General features: G+C 42.7%; 3 protein-coding genes across 3 annotated transcripts; all 3 read right to left on the bottom strand.

The window, feature by feature from the left end:
• Positions 1 to 1,335: 1,335 nt before the first annotated feature.
• On the bottom strand, positions 1,336 to 3,339 carry LOC115669637 (glutathione S-transferase F9-like). The gene is made up of 3 exons (XM_030590798.2): positions 2,930 to 3,339; positions 2,722 to 2,770; positions 1,336 to 1,991 (listed from the first exon to the last, which is right to left on the bottom strand). Exons 1-3 carry the CDS (start codon positions 3,071 to 3,073, stop codon positions 1,537 to 1,539), a joined length of 648 nt encoding a protein of 215 aa, XP_030446658.2. The 5' UTR covers positions 3,074 to 3,339; the 3' UTR covers positions 1,336 to 1,536.
• A 4,054-nt stretch (positions 3,340 to 7,393) lies between these two features.
• On the bottom strand, positions 7,394 to 9,610 carry LOC115685760 (glutathione S-transferase F9-like). The gene is made up of 3 exons (XM_056315650.1): positions 9,383 to 9,610; positions 9,189 to 9,237; positions 7,394 to 8,155 (listed from the first exon to the last, which is right to left on the bottom strand). Exons 1-3 carry the CDS (start codon positions 9,524 to 9,526, stop codon positions 7,701 to 7,703), a joined length of 648 nt encoding a protein of 215 aa, XP_056171625.1. The 5' UTR covers positions 9,527 to 9,610; the 3' UTR covers positions 7,394 to 7,700.
• Positions 9,611 to 10,791: 1,181 nt separating this feature from the next.
• LOC115685759 (glutathione S-transferase F9-like) lies at positions 10,792 to 12,479 on the bottom strand. The gene is made up of 3 exons (XM_030610864.2): positions 12,315 to 12,479; positions 12,132 to 12,180; positions 10,792 to 11,439 (listed from the first exon to the last, which is right to left on the bottom strand). The coding sequence occupies exons 1-3, from the start codon at positions 12,456 to 12,458 to the stop codon at positions 10,985 to 10,987; spliced, it is 648 nt and encodes a 215-aa protein (XP_030466724.2). The 5' UTR covers positions 12,459 to 12,479; the 3' UTR covers positions 10,792 to 10,984.
• Between the last annotated feature and the right edge of the window lie 1,688 nt (positions 12,480 to 14,167).

Raw genomic sequence — 14,167 nt, 5'->3', positions numbered from 1 at the left:
CCAAAGGAAAAGTGAGGAAATTGTCAAATCAATCTCAAAATTTATTGCATGAATGTCAATTCAGTCATAATTTTTTTAATTTTGACAATTTGTCTTTAAAATTTGGCGAAATTCCAATATACATAGTCAATTTTCATTAGGAATCGTTGACGTGGCAATATCTACGTAAGACGGCCCACAATGATTAAATTATCACGTCATTGATTTAGAAATAAATTATTGTTGATAATAAAAATATTTTTTATTAACTAATTATTTCAAGCAATACAAGTGCTCATTTTTAGAAAAATATTTTACAATTTTTTTATTTTTTACGAAATAAACGGAGCTTAAGTTTCCATTTGACGTATGAAAGGAATATATTGACATCCTGGCTTTGTAGAAAGGATGGCTTTGTAGAAAGGAAATGTTCATAAACATCCATTATGGTCACTTTAGAATCGCATACTTTTTTAATAAAATTCAAATTAACTCCATGAATTAATGAGTTTTTTTAATGAGGATATAAATGAGTCAACCCGCAGGAGCTTGTTGGCTGTCATAATTCTTCATGTAAATAGGCGACTATATGCACAATATTTATTGGTAACTTGTCACACCACATGTCATTGTCACGTGATGTAAGAACAATCATATAAGATATTATACTGATTCTAAACTAGTGCTACAGATACTAATACAATTAACAAAGACAATGAATAAAGACATTATGGTATATTCCTATTAGATATGCTTTAAATGGCTTCGGTGTCTAAATACCCGATCGCTGTTGTCACATCAATAAAATAAAAAAAAGTGTAAGCCGAAAAAATTCTAACTTGCACCGCTTTCAAGTAAAGCTTGATACATGCATGGCAACCGTTTATCATAGTCCACGTGGGACCCACGTCCTGCTTTTCTTCTGAATGGGCTTTGCCAGGACCACTGTGAAAATAACATGTTGTGAGACACAAATTCTTAAAGGATGAATTTCATAATAATTTATAATTATTTATTATATATATTTTTTGTGATTCAGAACGTACCATTAATCTCATAATAGATTAAGGACTATCACTTAATCATTTTTCCTGGAAAATATATGCAAAAGAGTCAGCAAACCGTGGTCTTCTTGATGGCAAAGGGACGCACTGCATGCTTCTGATGAGTTTATTATCTCCTAGAATGAGCCTAACAGCTCATCTAACCCCAGTTTAGCGCGTACTGGATGCCTAAAAGTTTTACGTTGTAAAAGATCCTCGAGAGTTGATAAGTAGGTGAAATGAAGTCACTGTCGCGGTACTAATTAACCACGAACACAGCCCGACGACACTAGAAAGGTCCGCAATAGGATAATACACTGGAGTGATCCCAGTTGACACGTGATCTTTACAAATCAGACTCAACAAAGCTTATTCGATCCCCCGAATCCGCCGATTGGGATCGAGTAGTAACATACTAATTAGGCACGGAGAGACTCGCTAGTCCACGAAAAGTGACTCCTCCTTCGCATGGACCAAGGACTCGGGTGCATCCGGCACGCCTAATAAAACAGTCCTAATACAGGCCGGGCCAGAGCTCGACGACCTTCTTCCAGGAAGGCCTGCTCGAGATGTCGTCCCACCACGCACTGACATTCTTCCGGTCCCTTATCAGGCACTCCTTCCCCATTTTGCCCACCAAGTACTGCGTGAACGGGAGGTGGCTCAGGTCGGCGAGGCTGAAAAAATCCCCCGCCAGGTACTTGCTTTTCGACAGCCTCTCCTCGTAGACGTCCAGCACCTTACAGAGCTTGTCCTCGCTCTCTTGGAGCAGCTTCGGATCTGGGGTAAGTCCCATAAATGGGCCGAAGACAATTTTGAGGACGAGGTCGAAGATTGGCGGATGGAAGTTCTGGGCCTCGACTTCGAGCCACTGCTCAACAAGCCCCCTCTCCTCTATTGTCTTCCCCAGCAGGTCGGTCCCTTGGTGCTTGTATTTCTCGGCATAATACCTTATGATGGCCCGCGATTCTGTATGGATTAAACAAGATATATTACAGAGAGTAGACGTCTTGCTCTCCTGATACTAGACCCAACAGTATTAGTGTACACGCAGTGGGACATTTCGATGGCAATGCACTGATCATTCTGCTTAAACACCCGTCAGGAACATAATCGGATGAAAACGCAGTTCCAAATAGATAATCCACGACCCTTAGGCCGACATACGAAAAGAAACAGATCATGAACAACTCCACAACAGATATGGAAGCTATGACTCTGGCCTTAGATCTTTGATTCAAATCATCTGTTCCTCGGGCAAATGATTTGACTTGAGATTGAGAGTGAACGACTCCCAGAAACTAGAAATAATGAAAAGGACAACCTAACTTCAACCTAACAAAACGCTTGTAACGAGTTGCAAAGATAAAACGGTAGATGTATGTAAGCTAAAACGAGTAGCTGATATCAACTGAACATGTCAGTGGGACTCGATCTTTCCCAACTTCTTCTGGTATCTATCTACTCATGGCGGAACTTTTTAGACTTTCGCGACGCTTCGCTGGCCGATTACAGAACAAACAGCGCATAGTAAATTAGGAGCAGCTACATGCTGAAGAATCATCCATATATGCACGTGTTTTGATCTCAAGACCGCAAGAAAAAGTCCAAGCGCCCCGGACTGAGATATGATAATCCGGAGGCTCAAAACAAACAAAAACAGAAGAACGACGCAAGCCAAAAGAGCCGAGAGCTTTACCGAAAAGAGTGTAGTCGCCATCTTGAACCACAGGAACTGATCCGAAGGGCTACACGTACACAGCGTACACACACGACCCGAATCAGAAACAATCAGACAAAAACACTTTAAAATGTTAAGTACCCACGAAAGGAGACACGATAAAGAGTCAAGCTTTCGAGGGTTCTTGATTGAAAGCGAAGTGGGTTCTCAAGAACAGGGGACAGACCTGGAGCTTTACGAACTCGGGGACTTTGTGCTCGCCCTTGAAGAGATCGATAGGGACGGTCTCGAACTCGACGCCCTTCTCGATTAGGCACACCAGCACTCGCTTCGGCGACGCGTAGTCAGGCCCGTACACCTTCACCACCATTTCTCTCTCTCTCCCTCCCTCTCTCTCTCTCTCTCTCTCTCTCTCTCCTTGTCGCTTCTTGATGGGTCTCTTCCACTGTGCGTCTCTTCGGCTTATAAAGAAACGCTCTGCATCAGAGCATCATACGAAGTTGCCCACGTCATCTTCAAGGAACCAACCTACCAAATCACGACCCGCCTCCCGCCCTTGTCGCTTCTCGATGGGTCTCTCCCACCGTGTGTCTCTTCGCCTTATAAAGAAACGCACTGCATCAGAGCACCGAACGAAGTTGCCCAAGTTATCTTCACTGAACCAACCCACCAAATCACGACCTGATTCCCCTGGGGGTTCCAAGGTTAGCTAATCAGTCCACGTCACAGTCTGCCCTCGCATTTAGTTCCATGCCATGAATTTTCTCTGGCTTTATTTGGATATACTGCGCTCTTTCAATGTGTTTCCGGTGTGGATACGGTTGGACACAATTGGGTAAGGTTGGACATTCATCATGCTCTGCGGGGCCATTCGAAATCTTGACAGATTGTCTTTTTGTCGATCTTTTGCACTACATTAATGTCGAGCCTACGCTCAACAGTCGATTGACGAGGACCGTCAGCAAGAAATGGCAAGAAAGCATCGTGCTCACCCCTTCTACATTGCAAATTCATCATGCTCTAAGGGCCACTCGAGATCTTGAGAGATCTGTCTTTTTGTCGATCTTTTGCACTAAAATAAGGTCGAACCTATGATCGAACAGTCGCTTTACAGTAATCGTCAGCAAGAAATGGCAAGAAAGCATCGTGCTCACCCGTTTACGTTGCCTGCCTGCTTTCTAGAAAGGTGATTGTCAATTTGCTCCAATTGGGTAGTAGAGTAGGTGACGGGCCAAATTGGCCTTTGTCCACAAGTATGTTTAATGAATTATTGGCGTCTTCTTTAATCAATATATTCAAGGGAGTAGGAAGATTTGGCCAATGGGGGTTGCACACTTTTGAGGTGTCCTTTGCATCAATCACCAAATGGGTCTTCTTTGTCAACTTCCTTTGCCCCTGCAATTGAGTAGGCTATTGATCACCTAACCTTGAGAGGAAGAAAGGGGCGATTGACTATTATATGCTCGACGTGATTATTCACCTAAGTCAATTACCGCGTGCAAGAATATAAGAAACTTTATAACATTTTTCCATGCGACCAAAGATTTAGATGAGCAAAAACATCATCATCCAGATGCTACCGATAGACTGTCGGTTCGAGTGTTTGAAGGGAGGTGTCCTTGAGGAGAAACACTTACGTGACTATACCTCCAGTAAACAATTTCGGGTTTGATTTATCAAACCTGACTGCAAAAGTACACCGTGATGATATGACCTGTGATGCAGGTCACATACACTGCTTTTCTTGATTTCCTTGCTGCCCACTGATTACAGCGAGTCCTAAAAATCACTCAGTCTTGGATCGAGTCACAAAACACAAGATCCAGCTCACGCTCGAAGACCCACCATCGTCAAAATGAAAAGGGTTAATACCACAAAAAACTCTAAACTGATACACTTATGACACATTTATCCCAAACTATTTTTTTGACCACAAAAAACCCCAAACTAGTACACCTGTAACAATTTTACCCCGAACTTACCACAAAAAACCCCAAACTGGTACACATATGACAATTTTACCCCGAATTAATTTTTTAATATTATTTTTTATTTTTTTATTTTTTCTTTTCTTTTCCTTTTTTTTTCTTCATCTTCAACCTCTGCCCGGTCGCCGTACCGGCGACCGGCCAGAGGCGGATGCCGGCAAGGTTGGCCCCGCCGGCCGCTGGCGAGGCTCGACCTTGCCGACGTGGGCGAGGGCTGCCCTCGCCCGACTCAGGCGAGGGTTGCCCTCGCCCGCCCAGGCGAGGGCTATCCTCGTCCGACGCCGGCGAGGGCGCCTCGCCCGACGCAGCGAGGGTCGCCCGATGCCGGCGAGGGCCGCCCTCGCTGGATCTCGGGCGAGGCTCGACCTCGCCGGCCACTGGCGAGGCTCGACCTTGCCGGCGTGGGCGAGGGCAGACCTCTCCGGCGTCGGACGAGGACAGCCCTCGCCCGACTCAGGCGAGGGTTGCCCTCGCCCGCCCAGGCGAGGGCTGTCCTCGTCTGACGCCGGTGAGGGCAGCCCTCGCCCGACGTAAGCGAGGGTTGCCCTCGCCCGCCCAGGCGAGGGCTACCTCGCCCGACGCCTGCGAGGGCGACCCTCGCCAGCGGCCGGCGGGGCCAACCTCGTCCGCTTCCGCCTCTGGCCGGTTGCCGATCCAGCTACCGGCCAGAGGTTGAAGATGAAGAAAAAATTAATAAAAATTCAAAAAAATAATATTAAAAATTTAATTCATGGTAAAATTGTCACAAATGTACCAGTTTGGGGTTTTCTGTGGTAAGTTCAGGGTAAAATTGTCATAGGTGTATCAGTTTGGGGTTTTTGGTGGTCAAAAAAATAGTTCTGGGTAAAATTATCACAAATGTATCAGTTTGGGGTTTTTTGTGATCAAAAAAATAGTTTGGGGTAAATGTATCACAAGTGTACCAGTTTAGGGTTTTTCGTGATATTAACCCAAATGAAAATAGGCTCACCAAAGGAAAAGTGAGGAAATTGTCAAATCAATCTCAAAATTTATTGCATGAATGTCAATTTAATTATAATTTTTTTTAATTTTGCCAATTTGTCTTTAAAATTTGGCGAAATTCCAATATACATAACCAATTTCCATTAGGAATCGTTGACGTGGCAACATCTACGTAAGACGGCTAGCAATAATTAAATTATCACGTCATTGATTTAGATATAAATTGTTGTTGATAATAAAAATATTTTTTATTGACTAATTATTTCAAGCAATACAAGTGATCATTTTTAGAACAATATTTTATAAATTTTTTATTTTTTGCGAAATAAACGGAGCCTAAGTTTCCATTTGACATATGAAAGGAATATATTGACATCCCGGCTTCGTAGAAAGGATGGCTTTGTAGAAAGGAAATGTTCATAACCATCCATTATGGTCACTTTAGAATCGCATACTTTTTTAATAAAATTTAAATTAACACCATGAATTAATGAGTTTTTTTAACGAGGATATAAATGAGTCAACCAGCAGGAGCTTGTTGGCGGCCATAATTCTTCATGTAAATGGGCGACTTATGTACCATACTTGTTGTTAACTTGTGACACCACGTGTCATTTCCACATGATGTAAGAACCATCATATAAGATATTATACTGATTCTAAACTAGCGCTACAGATACTAATAAATAAAGACATAATGGCATATTCCTATTAGATATGCTTGAAATGTCTTCGGTGCCTAAATACCCAATTGCTGCCGTCACATCAATAAAATAAAAAAAGTGTAAGCCGAAAAAATTCTAACATGCACCGCTTTCAAGTAAAGCCCGATACATGCATGGCAACCGTTTATCATAGTCCACGTGGGACCCACGTCCTGCTTTTCTTCTGAATGGGCTTTGCCAGGACCACCGTGAAAATAACATGTTATGAGACACAAATTCTTAAAGGATGAATTTCATAATAATTTATAATTATTTATTATATATATTTTTTGTGATTCGAATAGGGGTGGGTTCCGGTCCGTCGGCTCAAGAACCGGAACCACCAGAGGACCGTTCCGGTTCAGGGACCGAGAGCGGACCGTCTAATCTTGGGACCATGGACGGACCGGACCGTCGGTCCGGCCGGTTCGATCCGGTTCCAATGGGACCAATTGGTAAAGGCAAGAGGAACCGAAAGTATTTTCGGGACCAATATAGAAAGCATTTTTGGGTTGGTCCCATTGGAACCGAATAAAATTGAACTATCAAATGCTTTTTTGTTATTTAAATATATATATTTAAAAAGTAAATAAATATATATATGAAAAAATTAGAAAAATATATATTTATCGTGGTACGGTCCGGTTTCCACCTTAGCCGAACCGGACCGCTCAAACCTGGTTCCACTTTTAGGAACTAGAACCGAACCGATATTCTCAAGAACCGGACCAAACCGTGGTCGGTCCGGTCCCGATTTGGGCGGTCCATCTTGCTCACCCTAATTCGAACATGCTGTTAATCTCATAATAAATTAAGGACTATCACTTAATCATTTTTCCTGGAAAATATATGCAAAAGAGTCAGCACACCGCGGTCTTCTCGATGGCAAAGGGACGCACTGCATTCTTCTGATGAGTTTATTATCTCCTAGAATGAGCCTAACAGCTCATCTAACCCCAGTTTAGCGAGTACTGGATGCCTAAAAGAACACTTACATAGAAATACTCCTTTTACGTTGTAAAAGATCCTTTGAGATTTGATAAGTAGGTGGTTAATTTTTCATTTCACCGAAGTCACTGTCGTGGTACTAGTTAACCACGAACACGGCCCGACGACACCAGAAAGGTCCGCGACAGGATAATACACTGGAGTGATCCCAGTTGACACATGATCTTTACAAATCAGACTCAACAAAGCTTATTCGATCCCCCGAATCCTCCGATTAGGATCAAGTAGTAACATACTAATTAGGCACGGAGAGACTCGCTAGTCCACGGAAAGTGACTCCTCCTTCGCATGGACCAAGGACTCGGGTGCATCCGGCACGCCTAATAAAACGGTCCTAATACAGACCGGGCCAGAGCTCGACGACCTTCTTCCAGGAAGGCCTGCTCGAGATGTCGTCCCACCACGCACTTACATTCTTCCGGTCCCTTATCAGGTACTCCTTCCCCATTTTGCCCACCAAGTACTGCGTGAACGGGAGGTGGCTCAGGTCGGCGAGGCTGAAAAAATCCCCCGCCAGGTACTTGCTCTTCGACAGCCTCTCCTCGTAGACGTCCAGCACCTTACGGAGCTTGTCCTCGTTCTCTTTGATCAGCTTCGGATCCGGGGTGAGTCCCCTTAACGGGCCCACGACAATTTTGATGGCGAGGTCATGAATCGGTGGGTTGTAGCTCTGGGCCTCGACTTCGAGCCACTGCTCGACGAGCCCCCTCTCCTCTACCGTCTTTCCCAACAGGTCGGTCCCTTGGTGCTTGTATTTCTCGGCATAATACCTTATGATGGCCCGCGATTCTGTATGAATTAAACAAGATACATTGCAGAGAGTAGACAGGCAAATCTTTGTCCCACATATGAAACGCACCATAAAAGAATGCAACCTAAAAGAGAGATGCACCGTGCTTTTGAATTTACAAGCAGTCTTACTCTCATGACGCTAGACCCAACAGTAATGGTGTAGACGCAGCGGGACGTTTCTATGTCTATGAATTGATCATTCTGCACCTACATCGGTCAGGAAAGTAATCGGACAAAAATGCAGGTTCAAACAGATAATCGACAGCCTTCAGCCGACATACAAAACAAAACAGATTATCGACAACTCCACAATAGTCATCGAGGCTACTCTCTACTCTTCCTTTGATACTTCCCAAGTAGCCAGCTGATGAGTCTGGCCTCTTTTCCTTAAATACCACCTAAGCAATCCTGACTGTTGAGGTAAACACTTGAAAGACTTGCGTCTCGTCACCGAAACGCATGCCAGATCCTTCATAGTTCAGACTATTTCGCCATAGAGCTTTGATTTGAAACCGTCTGTTACATAGGCAAATGATTCGACTTGAGATTGCGAGCGAACCGCTCCTAGGAAGTTTAAATACTAGAAAGGACAACCTAACTTTAACCTAACAAATGCCAGAAGGTGCAGAGCGCCAAGCTCAAACCCTCTACCACTAATGCATTTTGATTACACTAGTATTCTTCTTTTGAGAGGATAAACGAACCCTCAGAGATATCCCTAGAGCGCGCGATTGTGGAATGAGTTGCAGAGACAAATCACTGGACGTACGGAAGCTAAAACAAGTAGCTAATATCAATTGAATATGTCAATAGACTTGGAACTTTTCGACTTCCTCCGGTATCTTCTCATTGCGAAACATTTTAGACTTTAAAAACCAAACCGTAACCCGACAAACTCCACTAGTGAATCTATTTTCCTTACACAAGCACCAACAGAAAAGCATGCTGAAGAACCATCCGTACATCCACGTGCATCGGTCCAAGCACCGGAGTACGTGCAATGTGAATATCCAAAAGTTGAGAGCATTACCGAACAGAGTATAGTCCCCATCTTGAACCACAGGAACTGATCCGAAGGGCTACAGACACACATACACACACGAATCCGAATCAGAATCAACCAGATAAAGTACTTCAAATGCTAAGTACACGCGAAGAAAGAAAGACGATATAAACTCGAGTTCGATCGAAAGAGGCGTTGAGTTTCAAGAACAGGGGACAGGCCTGAAGCTTGAGGAATTCAGGGGCTCTGTTCTCACCCTTGAAGAGATCGAGAGGGACGGTCTCGAACTCGACACCCTTCTCGACCAGGCACACCATCACTCGCTTCGGCGCTGCACAATCAGGCCCGAACACCTTCACCACCATTTTCCTCTCTTCTTCCTCTCTCCCCTGTTGATGGACCAGTCAATGCCAAAAATCTTTCTGCATTGACTCTCTCGCTCTGCATCTGGGTTTATGAAGAATTCTCTTATCAGAGGATTAAACCAAGTTGCACACGTTGCCTTCATGCACCAACTCGCCCATCGCGACCCGATTCCTTTGGGGATCCAAGGTTAGATATTCAGTCAACGTTGGTGTGCTGCTGATTAGCTTTGTAGAATTTGATTTCGCATATGCCTTGGATTTCTTTGCAACATTTTCTCTTGACTTACCTTTGGTTACGTGGACAGTAGAATATTAACAGTCACAATGCTTGCACGAATTTCTTTCGAGAAGATGACATGGTTTTTGAACTTTGGCCTAATGTGAAGCACTATTCTTGACCCTTAATTCATTTATTTTGGTCTTTAAACTATTCGTAAATGCTCAATCTATTCCATATACTTTCAATTTGTTCAATCTAATCCATCAACTTTTCATAAATCAGTTTTTCAGCACTATTCACAATTTTTCATAACGAAATTGTTGCCCAGATTTTAAAATATCTTATCATTTCAATTCATTTCCTAAATCAACAAAAAAATATGTTGTACTTTTATTACCTTTTTAATCTTTATAAATATTACGATAATTTCGTTAAAGTATATTTTAGCGTATGATATCTATAACATTGAAAGTAGAATCTCATTTAAAATTATATTAGGTTAACGTACGAGTTATTTTAAGAATAAGTTTATTCATAAGGATATTGAACAACCATATTAATTTATCTATACATAAATGTACTTATATTAACCTTAATCTTTATTTTTTAGATACATAAAATTTTCAAGTTTTTGTGCTTCACGTTTTCTTAATTACATTTTGTCAAATCTGTCAATTAAGAAATTAAAATAGCAGCCCGACATAAGTCTAAATGCAGATACTTTCACAATTATAAAGATCCTAAGCTAAGATATACTTAATTAAAGCTATCGTAATATTTAGAAAGACCAAACAAGTAAAAATGTAACAAAAACACAGCATATGTTTTGTTGATTTAGGAAATTGGTTGAAATAAAAAGATCTCCTATAATTTGGGGAATAGTGTAATTTACGAAAATTTGTGAATAGTATCAAAAAACCGATTTGACTTTGTTATGAAAAGTTGAGGGACTAAATTGAACATCTAGAAATAGTTCGCAGATGATATTGAACAAATTAAAAATTCAATAATGACCACATATTGGGCAGAAGTTTAATTTGCTGGAGTGATCCAACTTGACACGTGATCTTCACAAATCAGACTCAACAGAGCTCATTAGATCGCCCGAACCCACTTGATTCGGATCGAGTAGAAACATACTAATTAGGCACAGAGAGACTCGCTAGTCCATGGAAATCGAAAACTCCTTCGCATAGGCCGAAGACTCGGGTGCACCCGGCGCACCTAATAAAACAGTCCTAATACAGACCGGGCCAGAGCTCGAGGACCTTCTTCCAGGAAGGCCTGCTCGAGATATCATCCCACCATGCGCTCACATTCTTCCGGTCCCTTATCAGATACTCCTTCCCCATTTTGCCCACCAAGTACTGCGTGAACGGGAGGTGGCTCAGGTCGGCGAGGCTGACAAAATCCCCCGCCAGGTACTTGCTCTTCGACAGCCTCTCCTCGTAGATGTCCAGAACCACACAGAGCTTGTCCTCGCTCTCTTTGAACAGCTTCGGATCCGGGGTGAGTCCCAAAAACGGGCCGAAGACAATTTTGAGGACGAGGTCGAAGATTGGCGGGTGGAAGCTCTGGGCCTCGACTTCGAGCCACTGCTCGACGAGCCCCCTCTCCTCTATCGTCTTCCCCAGCAGGTCGGTCCCTTGGTGCTTGTATTTCTCGGCATAATACCTTATGATGGCCCGCGATTCTGTATGAATTGAACAGGATATATTACAGAGAGTAGACAGACGAATCTTTATCCCCACGTATGAAAAGCACCATAAAACTAGAATGCAACCTAAAAGAGACAAGCACCGCGTTTTTGAATTTACCAGCAGATTCTTTCTCTCATGACACTAGACCCTCAGTATTAGTGTAGACACATTTCGATGTCTATGCACTGATCATTCAGCTTAAACACCGGTCAGAAACACAATCAGATGAAAATTCAGGTTCTCTTTATCCTTCGTGATTCAGACTACTTCGCCATGGAGCTTTGATTATAGATCATATGTTCCTTAGGCAAGTGAATTGACTTGAGATTAAGGCTGAAAGACTCCCAGAAAGTCTAGATAATTATAAGGACAACCTAACTTTAACCTAACAAATGCCGGATGGTGCAGATTGCCAAGCTCAAAACCCTCTCGTCGCTAATGCATTTTGATTACACTAGCATCCTTCTGGTGAGAGTATAAACAAACCCTCGGAGTGATTGTTAAAGTGCTCGAGTGAGTAATGAGTTGCAAAGATAGCAGCTTGATGAAGAACCGCCATCCGTATATCCACACGTTTTGATCTCGAGACGGCTAGAAAAAGCCCGAGCAAAGGACCATGATGTGAAAATCCAAAGGCTCTAAACAAAACAAATATATGATGCAAGCCAAGAGTTGAGAGCATTACCAAAGAGAGTATAGTCGCCATCTTGAATCACAGGAACTGATCCGAAGGGCTACACATACACACGATCCGAATCAGGATCAACCAGATAGAATACTCTAAAAGCTAAGTACCCACAAATAAAAAATAACTTCGAGTTTGAGAGTTCGACTAAAAGAGAAGTGAGTTTCCAGAAGAGGGACAGACCTGGAGCTTCAGGAATTCAGGGGCTTTGTGCTCGCCCTTGAAGAGATCAATAGGGACGGTCTCGAACTCGACGCCCTTCTCGATCAGGCACACCAGCACTCGCTTCGGCGACGCGTAGTCAGGCCCGTACACCTTCACCGCCATTTTTCTTCCTCTCCTTCTCTCTTCTCGATGGACCAGTCAATGACTCTCCCTCCCAATCTGTGTCTGGGTTTATAAAGAACTCTCTTACCAGAGCATTAACGAAGTTGCACACGTTGTTACCATCATAAACCAACCCACCCCATAATCAGTCAACGGCACAGTCCTCAGTTGGTATGCTGCTAGGATTAGCTCGGGAGAATCAGATTTCGCATTCATTTACATGCCTTGGTTTTCTTTGCAAGATTTCCTGACTTATTTGGATAATACTCTACTCTTGCAATGTGTATATACTACATGATATATTTGGACAATAGGATTGTTGGAAATTCATCATGCTCCCATGAATTCCCTTCTTCCAATTATGATCCTTTTGTGGGCCGTTCGAAATTCGAAAGATCTGTCCTTCGTCGATTTTCTTTTCGCGAAACGAGAGTCGAACCTGTGCTCAACGGTCAATTCACGTTGCATGTTTGCTCATCCGTTCACATTGCCCGCCTGCTTTTAGAAAGGCAATTACAAATTTGCGCGAATTGGGTATTAAGTGACATGCCAGATTCCTCCGCTGATAAAGCATAAGTTTGAGGAGAGAAATGCTTACGTGACTATCCATCCTTTAAACTATTTCATATTTGATTCGTCAGATGTAATTGGAAATGAAGGTGACAGCAGTCGAACACCGGGCATATAAATCATGATGACATCTGCCCGCAATACAGGTCACATACACTACTTCTCTCGGTTTTCTTGTTGCCTATTAATTACAATGAATCCTGAAAATCACTCCGCTTCCATGTTAAGAAGACTTCCATGCTCAACAGAAATACTCAGGAGTGATTGAAGAGGGACACATCGTATATCGGATATGAAAACAGTGTTAGGTGAAAGAGTTTTTTTTTAAAATGCAAATAGTATTTGATAAAGTTTAATTTAAAAACATATTGGGAAGCAACTTTAACCTTAATGACTAGATTTGGCTCGCTGGCTGCTCATTGGCAACCTAAGCCCTTCGCCGACGTGGCGTAAGGCGAGAGAATTTCCAAAGCTAAGAAAATTTAGTGAGGGCAAAGTTAGAAGAAAAATATATATATTAGCATTTCAATTATACTCAAGAACCCAAACTCCTTAGGACTTGCAATGGGCTAAGGCTTTAGAGGCCTTTAAAACGCAATTGCATCTCCTGAAAACTCTCCAAAAAAAAATCACCAAACAGTACATGCATTCACCCGAGGACCTTTAGAGCCCCAAAGGGCCTTGGCAAAGTGTTGCCAAACACACCCATAGATCCCATTGATTTTCAAAGGCACACTATCACGATAGACAATTCTAGTAATCATTGTTCTCTTTAGTATCCTAAATCAACGTTCTGAGTCATGTTCCTGTGATTTGTTTGAGGTATATTAACACATTCACCGTCTCTACTTGACGCGAGAGCATCATATTACATTAGAGACCATTCGATGTGTGTTCCCACGGAGATTTCGGCCACAACATGATCCAATGGGTCCAATGAGAAGAAAAGTCCAAAATGGACTTCCTAGAAATTGAAGAATATGCCGAATCAAAGGCCGGACGGTTCCCCAGTACGATATTTCATAGTTTAGTTTCTTGTTGCTTCTATAAATAAGAGGTGCATCGTCAATTGTAAGCATGGGACGTTTTTTTTTTGGGGTCGCCATCATGCAAAGTTTTGAGCTGAAATTGTACAAGAA

Source organism: Syzygium oleosum, unplaced genomic scaffold (genome assembly GCF_021117445.2).
Source record: "Syzygium oleosum isolate NSW1041296 unplaced genomic scaffold, Sole_v2.1 Sole_v2.10, whole genome shotgun sequence".
Classification (NCBI taxonomy): domain Eukaryota; kingdom Viridiplantae; phylum Streptophyta; class Magnoliopsida; order Myrtales; family Myrtaceae; genus Syzygium; species Syzygium oleosum.
Note: the sequence above shows the minus strand (reverse complement) of the source record. Positions and strands in the feature narration are given on the sequence as shown.